The sequence below is a fragment of the Macaca mulatta genome, chromosome 5 (assembly GCF_049350105.2).
Source record: "Macaca mulatta isolate MMU2019108-1 chromosome 5, T2T-MMU8v2.0, whole genome shotgun sequence".
NCBI classification, from domain to species: domain Eukaryota; kingdom Metazoa; phylum Chordata; class Mammalia; order Primates; family Cercopithecidae; genus Macaca; species Macaca mulatta.
This window is the reverse complement of record NC_133410.1, coordinates 107,562,321-107,582,554: the sequence shown is the minus strand read 5'-3', so window position 1 is coordinate 107,582,554 and position 20,234 is coordinate 107,562,321. Positions and strand designations below refer to the sequence as shown.

At 37.2% G+C, this 20,234-nt stretch overlaps 1 protein-coding gene across 12 annotated transcripts in view; it reads right to left on the bottom strand.

The window, feature by feature from the left end:
* The window catches only part of RAP1GDS1 (Rap1 GTPase-GDP dissociation stimulator 1), a 171,996-nt gene extending 152,189 nt beyond the window's left edge, over positions 1–19,807 (bottom strand). For all 12 annotated transcript variants that reach the window (XM_015138862.3, XM_078002021.1, XM_015138854.3 and 9 more), the window contains exon 1: positions 19,622–19,807. Coding sequence is in view for 8 of the 12 variants with exons in the window: in XM_015138854.3 (XP_014994340.1) it covers positions 19,622–19,625 (4 nt within the window). In the remaining 4 variants the exon portion in view is untranslated. The remainder of the gene's footprint in view (positions 1–19,621) is intronic.
* Between the last annotated feature and the right edge of the window lie 427 nt (positions 19,808–20,234).

The following is a 20,234-nucleotide window of genomic DNA, read 5'->3' as shown; positions in this document are numbered from 1 at the left end:
ATCTCCTTAAGCTGATAAGAAACTTCAGCAAAGTCTCAGGATACAAAATTAATGTGCAAAAATCACAAGCACTCCTATACATCAGTAACAGACAAACAGAGAGCCAAATCATGAGTGAACTACCATTCACCATTGCTACAAAGAGAATAAAATACCTAGGAATCTAACTTACGAGGATGTGAAGGACCTCTTCAAGGAGAACTACAAACCACTGCTCAACAAAATGAAAGAGGACACAGACAAATCTAAGAACATTCTATGCTCATGGATAGGAAGAATCAATATCATGAAAATGGCTATACTGCCCAAGGTAATTTATAGATTCAATGCCACACCCATCAATCTACCAACGAATTTCTTCACAGAATTGGAAAAAACTACTTTAAAGTTAATATGAAACCAAAAAAGAGCCCACACTGCCAAGACAATCCTCAGCAAAAAGAACAAAGCTGGTGGCATCACACTACCTGACTTCAAACTATGCTACAAGGTTACAGTAACCAAAACAGCATGGTACTGGTACCAAACCAGAGACAGACCAATGGAACAGAACAGAGGCCTCAGAAATAACACCACACATCTACAACCATCTGATCTTTGACAAACCTGACAAAAACAAGAAATGGGGTAAGGATTCCCTATTTAATAAATGGTGCTCGGAAAACTGGCTGGCCATGTGTAGAAAGCTGAAACTGGATCCCTTCCTTACACCTTATACACAAATTAATTCAAGATGGATTAAAGACTTAAATGTTAGACCCAAAACCATAAAAACTCTAGAAGAAAACCTAGGTAATACCATTCAGGACATAGGCATGGGCAAGGACTTAATGACTAAAACACCAAAAGCAATGGCAACAAAAGCCAAAATAGACAAATGGAATCTAATTAAACTAAAGAGCTTCTGCACAGCAAAAGAAACTACCATCAGAGGGAACAGGCAACCTACAGAATGGGAGAAAATTTTTGCAATCTACCAATCTGACAAAGGGCTAATATCTAGAATCTACAAAGAACTTACATAAATTTACAAGAAAAAAAACAATCCCATCAAAAAAGTGGGCAAAAGATATGAACAGACACTTTTCAAAAGAAGACATTTATGCAGCCAACATACACATGAAAAAATGCTCATCATCACTGGTCATCAGAGAAATGCAAATCAAAACCACAATGCGATATCATCTCACAACAGTTAGAATGGTGATCATTAAAGAGTCAGGAAACAACAGATGCTGGAGAGGATGTGGAGAAATAGGAACGCTTTTACACTATTGGTGGGAGTGTAAACAAGTTCAACCAATGTGGAAGACAGTGTAGCGATTCCTCAAGGATCTAGAACTAGAAACACTATTTGACCCAGCAATCTCATTACTGGATATATACCAAAAGGATTATAAATCATGCCACTATAAAGACACATGCACACGTATGTTTACTGCGGCACTATTCACAATAGCAAATACTTGGAACCAACCCAAATGTCCATCAATGATAGACTGGATTAAGAAAATGTGGCACATATACACCATGGAATACTATGCAGCCATAAAAAAGGATGAGTTCATGCCCTTTGCAGGGATATGGATGAAGCTGGAAACCATCATTCTGAGCAAACTATCACAAGGACAGAAAACCAAACACCACAAGTCTCACTCATAGATGGGAACTGAACAATGAGAACACTTGGACACAGGGCGGGGAACATCACACATGGGGGCCTGTTGTAGGGTGGGGGGACAGGGGGAGGGATAGCGTTAGGAGAAATACCTAATGTTAATGGGTACAGCAAACCAACATTGCACATATATACCTATGTAACAAACCTGCACGTTGTGCACACGTACCCTAGAACTTAAAGTACAGAACTTAAAGTTCAGAAAATATTTTATAATGTCAAAAATATAAATTACACAATATGTGCATACATGTAAGTATATATAAATAATTTACATCTCTAAAAAACTAAGTCACAAAAAAAAAGTTCAATTCCTGTTTTTTTCCCTGACTAGGAAAAAAAAATTCCAAAGAGAATGTACCAGCTATCTGAAATTATTTTGTACAATTCTTTTTTATGTCATTAAAAAAAATTTTAAATGTAATTATTTTAAAATTTTAAAATTATGTATCATTTATGTAATTCTTTTGCATATAATTATTTTAAATAGTTATAGAACTCATATACTATAAAATGCTAAGATATAAAAAAATAGTGTTCTTTAGAAAAAATATAGTGGCCCTATTATTATACTATGACTTTTAAAAATGGAATGCCATCATTTTCCCTATAAAATTTATTTAATGCTACAAGGCCAAAAATAAGGAAAGAAAAAATTCAACAGATCTTGGTTTGGGCTAGTGAAGTCCTTATGAAGTAACTGAGATTGAAAGTTTCCATATTAAAATTTGTATTAGTTCCTTACAAAATAGGGCCCTCATTTCCTTCATCTGGAATTTATTCTGTGGTTCTTAATGAATGATAATGATAATATTTTATGGGTATATATAAAATGAGGATATAAAAGAGCTAAAGTAACTTGCCAAAGGCTATACACAGTTCAAGGGAGAGCAGAGATTCTATCCCATATCTCTATGATTTCTTATATCATTCTAATTAATTAAAAATTCAGTTTAACCATGATTACTAACTATATAGATCATAAGTAGTTAACTGTGCTCTTGACTACTTGTATGATTAAATTTTCATAATTAACTTCTTAATTTTAAAATATTCATTTTCAAAAAGTAACATAAATCCAACTTTACAATAATTTTGAACATAATTAAATCTTTAGCAATTCAGATACCTCCAGGAACCAGATAAACAGGAGTTTTAATGAGTGAAATTTGAAGGATATAAGATAATACGAAGTGATGAAAACTAGGGGGACCTCATACCCTGTCTAAAAGACAACTACAGATCACTGTTTAATGGAAATGCAGCCTAAGGGACTGTACATTTTTTATTTTTTTGAGACAGAGCCTTGCTCTGTCGCCCAGGCTGGAATGCAGTGGCTCTATCTTGGCTCACTGCAATCTCCACCTCCCGGGTTCACGTGATTCTCATGCCTCAGCCTCCTGAGTACCTTGGACTAAAGGCTAATTTTTGTACTTTGAGTACAAAGTACTCATGTTGCCATGTTAGCCACTCTGGTCTTGAACTCCTGGCCTCAAGTGACACGTCTGCTTTGGCCTCCCAAAGTGCTGGGATTACAGGCATAAGCCACTACTCGGCTATAAAGCATATTTTCATCAGAAATTTCTTGATATTTAAGTGTTGACAACTAATTCCAATTTCTAAAATTTCCTTAACAAAATCCATCTACATGGTATATTTGGCCCACAGGTTGCTGCTTGAAAACTCTATTACAAACATTTCTATTATCACTGTAGGATACTGTTGTTAAGAGTAGGAGCATGACCTAAACCTGTAGTGACTTTGTAACATCTACAAACAAGTATTTACTGAATGCCAAAAAGAAATATGAAACACTGAGTGAATAGAACTACATCACTCAATGAGATTTGAAATCCAAGTAGTAGTAGATACCACAAAAATGAGAGGTGAGTAGAACTCAGAAGCCGTCTTAATGAGTTCGACTATGAAAAATGATTAAGAAGACAGAACAAAACAGGCTATTCTAGAAGAAGTAATATAATAACAGGATCAAAGATGTACTGGTGTTATCACTGGTGTTATGACAAAGAATACAGGGGACAGCGAAATATCAAAGGAAGATGTATTTCAGAGAGTAATGAGAAATAAGAGATAGCAAATTTCTGTGGGTCTTGAAAGCTCAGCAGGGTTTAGACTTGACATGACAGCAACTGAAACAATATTAGATTCTTGTATAAGAAAGTAATACAATTGATCTTTTTAAAAATGTTAATCTGGTCATAGTATATAGAAAAGACTGGAGAGCAGAAAGTCTAGTATCTCAGTACTACAGGAATGAGGTGATTAGTGCCTGGATTCTGTTAGTGGAAATGTCTGAAAGGGTCAAGAGTTTTCCATTAACTCACTCACTTGAATGAATCCTTAGTATTAGCTTGTTCATGTTTGTGTGTGTGTATGTATGTGTGCATTTGCTTTTTTTCCAGCAACAAATTGGAGCTAGCCTGGTATAATAAAAAGAACATTAGTACAGGAGTTGAAAGATCAACATTCTAGGCCTGACACTGCTCCTAACTAAAGACATGAACTCAGACCTGTCTCTTGACCTTACTGATCCTCAGTTCCCTAATCTAGCCAAATAGAGAGAGAACCATAATTTCATCATTTGAGGTTCCAGATCTCATATTTTTCCATGTCCAAAACCAGCCATCTGAAGATTTCAGACTTAAAAATCTGGTTTCTGACTTCTTTTGAAAAGTCAAAAATTTGACTTCCTTGGGCCCACATTCCTAGGGCAAAACTTGCGGTTGCACAGGGAATCCTCTTCCAGGTTGGGCAAATGCTCTAGTTGCCAAAGTCCCAGCATTTCCTTCTGTATCCTTAGAATGACGTCCAGTGTTAGATGCCATTCATCATGTTTTTGCTGCTGTCTTTGTTACAGTGGAGAAATGTATTTCTAAGCTGTTCTCTTTTATTCAAAGTAAGAAAATGAAAGACAAAAAGAAAGACATACTTCAAGAAAAATAAGAGAAAGTCATCTTCATGGAAATAAAAAATATTCTCTTTTACTCAATATGCAAAAAAAAAAAAAAAAAGAACAGTATGTCAAAAAAAATCACCATTTAATTACCTTTAATCAGCTTCATTTGAGTTTAGGAACCTTGCTCTAGGTAATGGAAAATCATTACAAAATATGTCTAAGGAGTAAAACAATCAGATTTATATTTTAGAAAGAGTACTTGTTAAGACGGAATGTTTATGTCCCCTAAAAATTCATATGTTGAAATCCTACTCCCAATGTGATAGTATTAGGTGGTAGGGCCTTTGAGAGGTGATTAGATCATTAGAGTGGAGCCCTTGTTAATGGAATTAGTGCCCTTATAAAAGTGACCTCCAGAGAGCTTCCTCACTCCTTCCACCATCTGAGGTTACAGAGAAAAGACGACCTATAAACCAGGAGGCAGGCCTTTACCAGACATTGAGTCTGTCAGCACCTTGATCTTGAACTTCCCAGTCTCCAGAACTGTGAGAAAAAAAAAAATCTGTTGTTTATATGCCACCCAATATATATAGTATTCTGTCACAGCAGTCCAAATGAACTAAGACAGTACTCTAGCAACATGTAAAAACTGGTCAAGAAGAGGGATGCCAGGGGAAAGAACATCTGTTAAAAGAGTAGTATAGTCGCAAGAAGAGGTAATAAGGGCCTAACTTACATGTTTACAGTAAAGGGGTGGGGAGGATTAATTCAAAGAAGTAGAATTGTTAAGACTTAGGGAACCCAATGATGTTCAAAGAATGACTCCAGATTTTAGGAATGGTTGCACGATGAACGGTGATACCATTCACTTAGACAGGGAATTCATAGAGAGAAAAAGTCTTGTGGAAAGGTGAAGTAGCACAGCTTTACTCTATAGCAAGAACTGGCAAACTACAGCCCATTGCCCATGTAAAATTTTTGTACAGTCCACAACCCATACATACTTTTATGTAATAGTGAAAGTAAAAGTAATGCAAAAATAATGGCTTTTACTTTTATAAACAGTTGAATAAAATTAAGGGAAGAACATATTTCATGAAATGCAAATTATGTAAAATTTAAATTTCAGTGTCCATAAAATTTTATTGGGACACAACTCATTCCTTTGTGCACTGCCTATAGCTGTGTTTGCATTATGATAGCAGAGTTGAGGGGTTGTAACAGAATGATTCACTTTACACTGTTGCTGGATGCACTACAAATTGCAGTGACAGTTATGACTTGTCAAGTGCTTCAAAAACCATAGTATACTGTTATACCACATTTGATCATCCTGTCAAAATAAGAGAAGCATGTCACGCCTTTAAGGCATTTAAAGTAGTACGTGAATTGTTTTGTTATTGAGTTAGATGGCAAACCATTGTACTATACAATATACATCAATATTACCAGACTAAGCACACATCACATTCCCAAGACAAAGGAAAGTTATCATCAGAGAAATCAGGAAAATATAAAACAAAGTATCTCATCACAAGAATTTCCACACACACAGACACAGACACACACACTCACAACTGCAAACAAATTAAGTTTCTGGGTGTCTCATTTATTATCCAAGCAAGGAAATCCAGTTACCCATGGGGAGTTAATTAAATTGTATTTGGCTGTAGCAACCAATGTTTCCAGAGAAAATAAACTTGTTTAAGAATAATCTTTCAGAGAGAATAACACTATTGGAGATGAGGACACGGGGAGCAATACCAACATTCAACTAAAGAACAAGGCAAAAGAATTGTAGAGGTTTTCTTTGGCTCTTGATGAGCTGGCAGATATTAATGATACTGCTTAGTTTTTCCTGAAGAAGTCAATTCCAAGCTTGAAATCATGGAAGAGTTAGACTCTCCGAAGAGTCTCCATAAAATAATAATAAGCAAGAATATTTCCCGAGTTGAGAAAGCACCAATTCAGAATAACCTGAAGTGGAATCTCTTAAGATGTGTTGCAACTGATGGTGACAAAAATAAATGAAGACCAGAAAAAGGTTTAGTTGAACAAATGTACTAAGTTTGTGAAAGCATAGGTATTTAAAGCTATGGTACTTCATTCTATTATTCATCAATAGGAAAAACAATTTATCATGTATCATTGAACCAGTAGGGAAAACATTAATTTATCATATATCACTGAACCAGTAATGTCACCAGTGAACTTCATTTATTCTCAAAGATTTAACCATCATAAGTTCCGTGAATTTTGATCAGAAATGGAAACAAAATCCGGACTTGCCTTATGACACAGAAGTCTAATGGCTTAGTGGTTACAGAGTTTTATTGTGATTTTTTTGAGCTCAAGGGCACAAACGAAATTTTCTGAACAAAAAGAAATGCCTTTACTACTATGGCTTTGGAAATTAAAATTTGCTGCAAATTTGATAGTTTCCTAATGAATCTGACTTAAAAGTCAAGGCAAAGCAGTGCTTATATGAGAAAATACTGCAATAAAAGTCATTTTGACAACACTGTTCCAATTACAAGTAATAATGGCTTTACATATACTTCCTGTGTTGTCAAATGTTAAAACAAAAAGATCTCCCTCCATACACAAATTTGCAATAGATATGTTTTGCAAGCTCAAACTATAGTTCCTGCAGTGCTTTTCAGAACTCACTGCAAGTGCAAAGGAAATTTCTATATCTCAAAATCCATTTAACCAAACAATTAAGGAGCTCCCACCTAACCTTAAATTGGAAGTGGTTACTCTGCAATGTAATTGCATACTAAACGGCAAATATCAAAAAAAGTCTAGAAAAAAACAAAACAAAACAAAACAATGTTTTTGCCAACAATTACAGCTGTACTGAGAGAATTCTATTAGTGCCTTCCATACAATGAATATGCTCATTAAGATCATATACAATTGGCAGTACTTATTTGTTTGAGGAAAAACAAATGCCTCCAAGATGAAATTTGTAAAATTGCATTACAGGTCTGCATTAACAGATGAACATCTATAATAAATTCTGATAAGAGGATAACTTTGAATTCTAGTAAGTGAAATGTTATCCCAAAAAAACTTCAAAACAAAAAACATAAATAAAAAAATTTCTTTTCATTTGAAAATGAAAAATGAAAGTTTTTTCATTTTGCATCACAATAAATTGTGTTCAATTAATGTTATCATATTTCAAATGCAGTAAAAAAAATTATGAACATTTATGTTCTCTTATATATATTTTTTCCCTTTTCTATTAAGCTGGTGCAAACATAACTTCAGTGTTTGCACTGTTGAAATTTGCTGTTAGATGCTTAAATAAATGTGGTTATGTTATACATCATTTTAATGCACAGTTCTCTTTACAAGCTATTTTCTTATTTCTGAGTTCAAAATGGGTCATAAAGCAGCGGAGACAACTCCAACATCAACAACGCACTTGGTCAGGAACTGCTAACAAACGTACAGTGCAGTCGTAGCTCAAGAAGTTTTGCAAAGGAGATGAGAGCCTAGAAGATGAGGAGTGTAGTGGGAGATGAGAAGTAGACAATGACCAATTGAGAGCAACCATCAAAGCTGATCCTCTTATAAAGTTGCCGAAGAACTCAATGTCGACCATTCTACGGTAGTTCAGCATTTGCAGCAAATTGGAAAGGTGAAAAAGCTCAATAAGTGAGTGCCTCATGAGCTGAGCGAAATCAGAAAAAAATCGTTGTTTTAAAATGTTGTCTTCTCTCATTCTACAGAACAACAATGAACCATTTCTCGATCAGATTGTGACGTGCAACAAAAAGTGGATTTTATATGACAACTGAAAAGTGGATTTTATATAACTGGAGATGACCAGTTCAGTGGTTGGACCAAGAAGCTCCAAAGCACTTCCCCAAGCACAACTTGCACCAAAAAAAGGTCATGGTCACTGTTTGGTGGTCTGCTGCTGATCCACTATAGCTTTCTGAATCCCGGTGAAACCATCACATCTGAGAAGTATGCTCAGCAAATTGATGAGATGCACTGAAAACTGCAACGTCTGCAGCCGGCATTGGTCAACAGAAAGGGCCCAATTCTTCTTCATGACAACGTCTGACCACAGATCGCACAAAGCTTCAAAAGTTGAATGAACTGGGCTACGAAGTTTTGCCTCATCTGCCATATTCCCTTGACCTCTCGCCAATTGACTACTACTTCTTCAAGCATCTCAACAACTTTTAACAGGGAAAATGCTTCCACAATCAGCAGGATGCAGAAAATGCTTTCCAAGGGTTTGTCAAATCCTGAAGCATGGATTTTTACGCTACAGGAATAAAGTTATTTCTCACTGGCAAAAATGTGTTGATTTTAATGTTCCTATTTTATAAAGATGTGTTTGCGCCCAGCAATAATTATTTAAAATGCACAGTCTGAAACCACAATTATTTATGCACCAACCTAATATGTAATATCTTTGATTCCACCTCATGGGCTACAAAGCCTAAAATACTTATCATCTGATCTTTTATGGAAAAAGCTTGTCAGCCTATGCTTGATGGTGGTGCTGTTCCCAGTGTGGCATCACATGGGAAGGTCTTGACAATGCAAATTCTCAGCCCACCCCACATCTATTGAATCAGAACTTCTGAAGGTGGGCCCAGTATTTTTTACAAACAAGCTCTTCAAGTTATTCTATGCAAGTTAAAGTTCGAGAACCATTGCTCTAAATCAGGATGTTGGAGTGTTAGTTGTCCCCTTGAATAAATTATTTAATTCTTTGATTTGGTAAAATGGGGACAGTGTCACCCACTTCATAGAATTGTTGAAAGGATTAAAATTGTTTTAAAAATATGTAAAGTGTAGCATAACTGACATCAATAATTCCTAATAAATGGTAATTACGAACTCAATGGTGTACTAGAGCCCCCTGTACTACCCCATGAGATATAATTATTAAATTTTCAGGATTTTTATGAGGCAGTTATTGAAACAGCCATTACTGAAATTATATAAACATAAATGAGTTACACTAAAACAAGAATTAACACTCAAAACCATCACTACTTACTTTACATGTTACTATTATATGTGCTAATGAGATTATGTCTATATGGTGAATACGGTATATAATGACGTGCTACCTCTTATCTCTTCTCAACTCTGCATTCAGTGACACTATTTTAGTAGCTTGAAATTGGCCATGGGGGGAGTATTTACACCACAGGAAATTGACAGCCATCACAAATCAGGGCTATTTTGGAGAAAGGCTTTTAGTTAAACATTTACCAGCACCCCTCTAATTATCATTATTAAAAATTATAAAATGAGTTATATTTTGAATTCAATGAGTTTTAATTAACTATACATGTAAAGAGGTCTACTAATCTGCTAAATACAAAGATGTAGCCCAGATATTAATAAATATATTTCAGTACCAATAAGAACCTAAAATCATTTTGTGAACAAAAAGGACTTTGGAATTTACAAGTGCCGCTGAACAATGCAGGCACTAGGGGTACTAATCCCCCTCTCACTCAGTCAAAAATCCACACATAACTTTTAACTCCCTAAAACCTTAACTAATAGCCTAATGCTGACCAGAAGCCTTACCAATAACATAAACTGTCAATTAACACATATTTTGTATGTTATATGCATCATATACCATATGCATAAAATACCATATTGTTACAATAAGGTAAGCTAGAGAAAAGAAAATGGAAGGAAGAGAAAATTTATTTACTGTTCATCACATGGAATTAGATCATCATAAAGGTCTTCATCCTTATTACAGTCACACTGAGTAGGCTGAGAAGAGGAGGGGTTCATCTAGCTGTCTCAGGTGTGGCATAGGTGGAGAAGGTGAAAGGTGAGGCAGGAGAGGCAGACTCACTTGGTATAGCTTTTATTGAAAAAAAAAATCCACATGGAAGTGGAACTGTGCTGTTCAAATCCATGTTATTCAAGGGTCAACTGTACAACCAATCATAGCTAGGAGCTCAATTTAACCACTTCCATTTATCACTATCCTAGTCCTTGGTTTTAACTCCTGAAATGCTTCTAGTAACCAAAGTGGTATAAATAGAAGCACTGAGAGAATTATTTCATCTGCAATTTGAATCCAGCATCCGTATCTTAGCCAGCATGGGAAATGGTTTTTTAGGTCATTTATTTAGACAAAGCTAATAAGTTGGTTCGAACCTTAAGTTGCTACCTCAAGTATACATTACCATTTGAACACTAAAGAAAAACAAGTTATACAGAGATTATATTTAAGATACCAATGATACAGAGTATATTTCAAACTTTAGTTTCAGGGAATCACAGGCTTTTATAACTGAAATAGTCTTTATAACTAGTATGGTTTGAATGTTTTTGTCCCCTCAAAAACTCATGTTGAAATTTAATCCCCAATACAACAGTACTGGAAGGTGGGGCCTAATAGGAGGTATTTAGGTCATGAGGGCTCTGTCCTCATAAATAGATTAATGGCATCATAAAAAGAGCTTACCAGAATGGATTTTCTCTTTTGCTTTTCTGTTGGGTGAGGGCACAAGGTTTTTCCTCTTTGGAGGACACAGCAACTAGGCGTCATCTTGAAACCAAAGACCAAACCTGCGGGCACTTTGATCTTGTAGTTCCCAGACTCCAGAACTCTGAGAGACAAAATTTCTGTTCTTTATAAATTACCCAGCCTCCAGCATTCTCTTATAGCAGCACAAAATGGACTGAGACAATAACTTATTCTAATATCTTCATTTATTATTTACATCTAGGTAAATACAGGTTCAGTATCCCTAACGCAAAATGCTTTAGACCAGAAGCGTTTCAGATTTTGAAATTATTCAGATTTTGGAATATGTGCATGATACTAACTGGTTTAACATCCCTAATCCAAAAATCTGAAACCAAAAATCCAAATGCTGCAATGTGCATTTCCTTTGAGCGTCACGTCAGCATTCAAAAAGTTTCAGATTTTGAAGCATTTCAGATTTTGGATTAGGGATCCTCAACCTCTATTTTTATTTTAGCTATTGAGTTGTATGAGTTCCTGGTTATTTTTACATGTTAACCCCTAATCGGATATATGGCTTGCAAATATTTCCCCTCATTATGTAAGCTGCCTTTTCATTTTGTTGATTGTTTCCTTTGCTATAGAGAAACTTACTAATTTGATGAAGTCCCACTTGTTTATTTTTGCTTTTGTTGCCTGTGCTTCTGGTGCCATAAACAAAAAATCATTGCCAACACCAATGTTATGGAGCTTTTCTCCAGTATCTTCTTGTGGGCATCTTATGCTTTTCAAATTCAAATATTTTGTTTAAATTTCTGACCCATTTTGAGTTGATTTTTGTGTATGGGGTGAATAAGGATCCAATGTCATTCTTCAGTATGTGCATATCTAGTTTTGACAACAGTGTTTATTGAAGGGATTGTCCTGTCCCCACTGTGTTTCCTTGGCTTTTTTTTTTTTTTTTTTTTTTTTAAGATCAATTGACTGTAAATTCTTGGGTTGATTTCTGGCCTCTCTATTCTGTTCCATTGATCTATGTGTCTGCTTTTATGCCAGTACCATACTATTTTGATCACTATAGCTTTGTAACATGACTTGAATCAGGTAGTGTGATGCCTCGGGCCTTGTTCTTCTTGCTCAAGATTATTTTGTCTATTCAGATATTTTGTGGCTCCACACAAATTTTAGAATTGTTTTGCTATTTCTGTGAAAAGTTTCATTGGAATTTTGATAAGGATTACATTGAATCTGCATATCACTTTCAGTAATAAGAACATTGTAACAATATTAATTCTTCCGATTTATGAATATGGGATATGTTTATTTAATTCTTCAAATTTATCAATATCTTACGGTTTTCAGTGTAGAGATCTTTCACCTTCTTGGTTAAATTTATTTCTAAATGTTTTATATTTTTGTAGCTACTGTAAATAGGATGGTTTTCTTGATTACATCCTCAGATAGTTTGTTGTTAGTGTGCAGAAATGCTTCTGATTTTTCTATGCTGATTTTGTATCCTGAAACTTTACTGAATTCATTTATTAGGTCTAATAGTTTTTGTCTTTTTTTTCAAGGAGTCTTTAAGGCTTTCTATGTATAAGACCATGCTATCTATAAACAGATCATTTTACTCTCCAATTTGAATGCTTTTTTTTTTCCTTTTTCTTGTCTATTTGCTCTGCTAGGACTTCTAGTATAACAGTGGCAAGAGTAGGCATCCTTGTTTTTTTCCTCAAACTGAGATAAATCTTTCAGATTTTCACCACTAAGTGTGATGTTAGCTATGGGCTTGTCATATATGACCTTTACTACGTTTAGGCATATTCATTCTACACCAAATTTGTTGAGAGTTTTGAAAATGAAAGTATGTCAAATTTTGTCAAATGCTTTTTCTGCATCAACTGAGATGATCATATGATTTTTGTTCTTCATTCTGTTAATGTGGTGTATCACATTTATTGATTTGTGTATGTTCAACCATTCTTGCAACCCAGGGATAAATCCCACTTGATCATGATGTATGATCCTCTTAATGTGATGAGATTGCAAATCGAACCACAATGAGATACCATTTCACACCAGTCAGAATGGCTATTATTAAAAAGCAAAAACAAAACAAAACAAAACAAAAAACAGAACAAAAAAAAAAAACAAAAAACAGATGCTGTAAGACTGTGGAGAAAAGGGAATGCTTTTACACTGTTAGTGGAAATACAAATTAGTTCAGACACTGTGGAATGCAATTTGGAGACTTCTCGACAAACTTAAAACAGAACTACCATTTGACCCAGCAATCCCATTACTGGGTATATTTCCAGAGGAAAATAAATCATGCTACCAAAAAGACACACGCTCTTGGATCTTCATCGCAGCACTATTCACAATAACAAAGACATGAAATCAACCCAGGTGCCTATCAATAGTGGACTGGATAAAGAAAATGTGGCCCATATATACCATGGAATACTATGCACCCACAAAAAAGAATGAAATCATGTCCTTTGCAGCAACATGGATGGAGCTGGAGGCCACTACCTAAGCAAATTAACATGGAAACAAGAAACCCAAATACCACATGTTCTCATTTATAAGTGGAAGCTAAGCACTAGGTGTACATATGGACATAAAGATGGGAACAACGGACACTGGGGACTACTAGAGAGGGACAAATGGAGGGAGGTAAGGGCTGAAAAACGACCCATTGGGTACTATGCACACTACCTGGGTGATGGGATTATTCATACTCCAAAGCGTCAAGTAATATGCCCATGTAACAAGCCTGCACATGTACCCTCTGAACCTAAACCAAAAGTTGAAATTATTTTAAAAAAAAGAACTAATACCAATCCTCCTCAAACTCTTTCCAAACAATGAAGAAAGGGAAATACTTCCAAACTCATTTAATGAGGCCAGCATGACCCTGATACCAAAGTCAGACAACGATACTACAAGAAAAGAAGCTACAAGCTAATATCCTTAATAAACATAAATAGAAAAATCCTCAACAAAATACTGGCAAACTGAACTCAACATCAACATGTATTTTAAATTAAACTTTTTCCCCATCAGTTATCCAAACATTTGGCTATATAAAATTACATCAGGTTCCCAAAGGACTGGATCTTCCTCCTTCATTCCTCCTGATGTTCATGACTGGATATTAAAATTTAGGTAATTCTGATGGCTATTGTTAGTGCCACCAATAACTCCAGAAATGCTATCTTCAATCTGAGGTTCATTCAGGAATTTCTGGAAAACATCCACACTATTTCCCCAAAGTCACCTAGAAATTCCAAGATTCCACTATGAAAGCAAAATCACTTTGGTTCTTAAAACAAATTAAGACTATTTTAACTTTTCAAATAGTAGTAGTATAGGCTTCAGAATATGACTACCAAGGATAGTGAATTCAACCCTTCTCTCATATGAAAAAAGACATATACAAAACAGATATAATGCCAACCGAAGAAACATTTTTAAATTTACCAATCTAGCAGCTATGCTTTTTTGAAATCACAAATTTTAGTAATTACTAGCTTTCAAAAATATTTTATCACCCTGCCTAGACTTGCAAAGATCAGGCAACATTCGTATTTATTATTTAGCTATGAAAACCATTCCTGGACTTGGAAATATAGGCAAAATAAAATGACTATAAGTTTGATACACATTTACAGAGAAAAATACAACTCCAGGAATTAAAAATATAATTAGAAGTATACCTATAATCTAAAGAAGTCTCAAATTCACAAAGTCTAAGAGTAAAAGTGATAAAACCATTCATCAGTAAAGAGTATTACTTAGGCAAAATGCTGTGTAAAATTATAAAATCATTCTAGACTCACTCTGCATGACAGACATTATAAAAATAAAAATTGTACTATACTAAGTCACAAAGACATTAAAAATGAAATGTCAAAGAAATGTGAGGCACTATGGTGAAATTAAAAATTATTCTTAGACAAGAAAACAGCACGTCAGTCCATGTAAAATGGAACATTAAAATAATTTTTTAATATTTGTAAATTAAAATACATTTAAAATTTTAAAATATTTTCTAAAATGTAATATGTCAAGCAGAGTGAGTTAAAAATATTTTTAAAAATCTATGTTTTCTCACAGATTTTTAAACAAGGTGAGAAATACAGCATGACTACACCTAGTGAACTGTTTCCACTTACTATTCACCTAGCCTTTACAACTGACCTCCATATCTACTAAACCTCTTAAAGTGGCTTTTTAGAAAAATATATTGGGTAATATCCTAACCAAAGCACTTAGAGCCTGTTCTCAGTCCTTATCTGCCTCCTGACTGTTCTGAAAAAACAGACCTTATTGACTATTCACTCTTTCTTAAAACCAACCATATACCAATGCCAGTCTTTCACTCTTACTTCTGTGTTTTTCAGTGTGAAATCATATCATTCCTTTTTCCCTAACTACGGGAAACTTAAGGAACCCCATTCCTCAAGATTCTTACCATGGACAATTTTCCTTTTTTTCTTTGTTGACTCTCATCCTCTGATGTAACTTCAAGTATCACCTCAGGATATTTGTGGATAACTTCCAGATCTCTAACTCAAATTGTACACTCAAAAGTTAAAATAAATGTTTGTTAACTATTTTTTATCTAGTTTCAGTCAGTCAACAAATTTTTCTACGTAGCTACTATGTGCCAGACACTAGTGTTAGAAATGTATTCAAATCCCAATATGACAACGTCCTTGTCATCAAGGAGCAGAGACTAAAGGACAGACCAAATAGTCTAACTTAATAGGTACAAAATTGAGTATCTATGTTTCCTCTTCCTGTTAACTGAGTATGTATCAGGAGAGTCTCATATCCTCATTATCACCCAGGCTAAAACCTGTGACTCTCAATTCCATACTCAATAGGTTGCCAAGTGAATCCTATTCTTCATTTGCAATATTCTATTCCCATTGCCATAACCTGGTTCAAGTCATTAAACATTTTCGTCCGAACTCCAACAACAATCTTCTGAAGTGTTCTCTAGTTTCTCATCCAAGCCACCCTGCACTCAACTGACAAATTTTTCTATACCACAGACGTGATCCATCACTTAACTGCATAAAAAAGTTTAGTGGTCTCTCAATAGGTAAGTCAGGTTAAAATTCTTCAGCTTGGCATTTTAGATCCTCCCTTATCTGGTCATTAGCTATCACTGTACTACTTTTTCATGTCTGTTACCCACTATTTCCTTACCTTTTGCTCTAGTCAAACAATGTTGTTTAATCATATCCTGGAAACTCATAAAATGTTTCCTATCTCTCTATTTTCATTTATGTCACTTCTCCTCCAACCCCAGACCAACTCCATTCTGATTAACAGTCTCATTTCCACCTTTAAGAAGTTTAATCCACCTTTGGTTCAAATAACACCATTTCTCTAAAACGTTCTCTCCATTCTCTGAATCTATAATATATGTAAAAGTCTTTTATATAACTCATATACTTACTTCTATTATAATTTGTGTATGTGTTATATTGTTCCCGCTAAGATTATAAACATGAAACATGAATATATTTTTATCTTTGTCCTGTCCTCCCAGTACACTGTAGTACAGTACACTGCACACTGTTGATATCCAACAAACACTAAACGTATGTTGAATCTGAAATATGACATATACATAAAATAGTAGCTATGGCCATAAAGTCATATAGGAATTTTCTTTCACTCTCTTGTGTAGGAAATTATTGCTACGAGAAAATATATATATATATTTTTTCTGAGACGGAGTTTCGCTCTTTTTGCCCAGGCTAGAGTGCAATGGCATGATCTCCGCTCACTGCAACCTCTGCCTCCCAGGTTCAAGTGATTCTCCTGCCTCAGCCTCCCACACAGCTGGGATTACATGCGCCCGTCACCATGCCCAGCTAATTTTTTTTTGTATTTTTAGTAGAGACAGGGTTTCACCATGTTAGTCAGGCTGGTCTCCAACTCCTGACCTCAGGTGATCCACCCGCCTCGGCCTCCCAAAGTGCGCGCCCAGCCGAGCACATCTTTAAAAATCAACCTTATTTATTTCTTGAGACAAATTAAAAAGCACTTCTCCCTCCCCCCATCATTAACCAGTATACCTTCTACCTTCTTATGTGTACATGAATTGTAATACTAACTTCCTTGGCTCAGATATAAAACTGTTACCCAAGGTTTCAATTTTAAATTATCATATGTACCTACTGATCATACATGAAACTGCCTTACCATTGCCTGAGGTTGACTCAAAACCTACCTACAGTGTACTGGGAAGCATGGTACAATTATACCTTTCTGTTTCTGCTTATCCCCCAACTAGGTACTATGTGCCAATCCAAATGTTTGTTCATACTATGTGCCAATCCAAATGTTTGTTCAGAGACTAAATCTTCAGATGCAAAAGCTGAAAATAATAGGTGGTTTTAAGTTCAACAATTTGCCAAAGATTTACTGAATTCCTATTTGAAAAGCAGTGTGGGGAACACAAAAAATAATAGGACATTTTTCATCTTCTGGGACTCATGATTAAATGCACAGCACACACACATAAACAACTCCATTATATGGTAGATTATATAAGTGCTAAAAAGCTTCTAACAAGGTACAAACAGTGCTTATGAAGAGAGAGAGATTAACCAAAGAGTATCAGAGATGGCTTCAAAATGAGAGATAGGTTTCTATTTGGCCCTTTTTAAAAATCAAGCAATAGCATTCAAGATTTTGAAGATGATATTTAAGTAGATAATTTCATCTCTTTCAGGTATTTTTATTCACTAGTGTTGTAACGAAATTGGATTTTTTCCACTGAAAAAGTACGGATTTAACATGTAAGTTAAAATGTTAAATGGTTTGAGGCTCACCTGGAAACATAGGAAAATGTATTTTTCAAGCCAAACTTGAACTTACAGTCCAATATCAGATAGGGTTATTGGACATACTGAGTATTTTCTTTGAACGTACACACATTTATCTGTGTATGTACGTTCAAAGGAAACATACATAAACGTGTGTATGTTCGACGGAAATACACAGCTTGTCCAATAATCTGATATAATACCTATTTAAAATTCTACTTTAAGAGAAAGGGTAGACACGCATAAACGGCCCACCCAATTTTTACAGAAATTTGTTCAGCATATCAAGAGTACTCACATTAAAAAAAAAAAAAAAACACTTAACTGAAAATAAAATTCAGAGCCGTAGACCTTTTTTGATTCATACCACCTCCTCCATCAACCCTGGCCTCTTCCAGATATATGGCCAAAGGTCGCGATCAAAGCCTGAAGTATTTGCTGTTCCAGAAAACTCTATGGACACCATTCCCAGGTTTAGATACTTCTTGAAGATTCTGAGTTGCGCAACCTAACTTTGAACGTGTTGAGCACTGTATTAACAGATGAAAGGATCACATTCATCTCAATCTTTAAATAACTCGCACAGAAGGGGTGGGAAAAGTCCCAGTTGACAGATGCCAAGGGAGCAAATTTTAAAAAGAGGAAATTATGACAGACAGGAGTGGCAGCAAACTGGGGAACTTAGTACAAGTCGCTACTATTAAAAGAAACTTTGAGCTCTTAATTACACGACAGCATTCATCAGACGTTTCTGTGATTACTGAATGTAACAGTTAAGCAATAGATGATGTAAAAAAAATAGGTTAAATTTATATATCGTTTTATAAAACATATTTGCTCTTAAATATCTCATCCAAACCAGTATCTTCAGATTAACTATAAATACAAAAGAAGTAAAATCAGATTATGTAGATTAGACAGGGGGAAGCTGGGAAAGAATAACTACCATGTAAGTTCGGTAACAACGTTACAGGGCGCAGTTTCCTGCTACAGAAGACAGACGAAGGAATCCAAAAAATAGGCTGAGTACAGGAATATTGCACACTGTAGTCACCCAGCATTAATTCTACAGCGAGCTGCTCTATCCTTCCTCACGTTCCTCGTGGCCTCTGACAAGTCATCCTTTCAACCTATGGGGCTGTCCGCTCTCCCCCTTGGAAAATAATTTCCGTGCAGGTTGTAAGATCTCCCTCACAAACTACTTGCTTCCACTTCCCCGCCCGGGATGAGGAGTCTCCACGACCAGGAAAGGTCGCACTGACAGAGAAGGAAGTTACATTAAGTGGTCGTGGTCGGACCCGAGCCTCGAGCTCAGCAGACGCGGGGGAAAAGGAAGCGGGCGGCCTCCGGAGAAACGGGGATGGAGACGCGGATGCGAGCCCGCGAGGCAGGCTCCGTGGTGCCCGGGCACCGGCAGGAAGAATGGAGGAGGGGAGGCGAGACGGCGAGGTGCCGGGGAGCCGGGCGGCGGTCCGGCCCGCGGCCGACCCCACCCCAGCCCGCGCTCGGGACCCTCCCAGCCCCGGCACCCGGCGTGCGTTCCGCGTGCGCTGACTCTCCCCGGAGGAACAGCCAGTCTCACACCGGGGGACTGGAGAAATCCGGCAACTTTGCGCGAGAAATGCTTTCCACCCTGCAGCACGCCGAGAAAGAAAAAAATGTCAGGCGATGACGGGGGAGGAAGGATGACTTACCCATGTTGCTCCCCGAGGGTGAGGAACCGGCGGGGCGAGGAGAAGGTCTCCGGTGCGGGCGGCGCGGCTCTGTGTCCTCCCTCTACCTCCGTCTCTCCCGCAGCCAGGGAGGGACCCGCGGGGGGCGGCCGCCGGGGAGGAGCAGCTGGTGCTGCTGCAGGCGGCGCGGCCGCGGCGGGGACGAGCGGCGGGGGGCGGGGAGGGGCGGGGCGGGGCGGGGCGGGGCTGGCGGGCGCAGCCTGCGGCGGGCGCGGCTCCGAGCGGGCGGGCGGCGGAGGCGCGGTAGCCGGCCTGAAGAACGCCGGCTCCGACTCGTGGTCCGCGAGCGCCCCGCCCTCCCCACCGAGCATGCTCAGTACCTTTTCCACCCCTCCCTCTGTGGCGAGCGAGGCTAAGCGTGCGGGTGGGCGTGTGTTCGCAGACCGGCTGCAGCCGCGGCAGAGGATCTTCATGGCGGCCGTCTGAGGGGCGGAGGGTGGGCCCGGAGAAAGCAGGGAATGGGGCTGTTGAGCCCGATCTGCTAGCAGAGGACTTACCGCTGCCTTGCTTTCCCACCCTGACCCACCAACCCCCTACCCGGAACCCGGGCCCGCCTTCTTTACGGGACGACCCG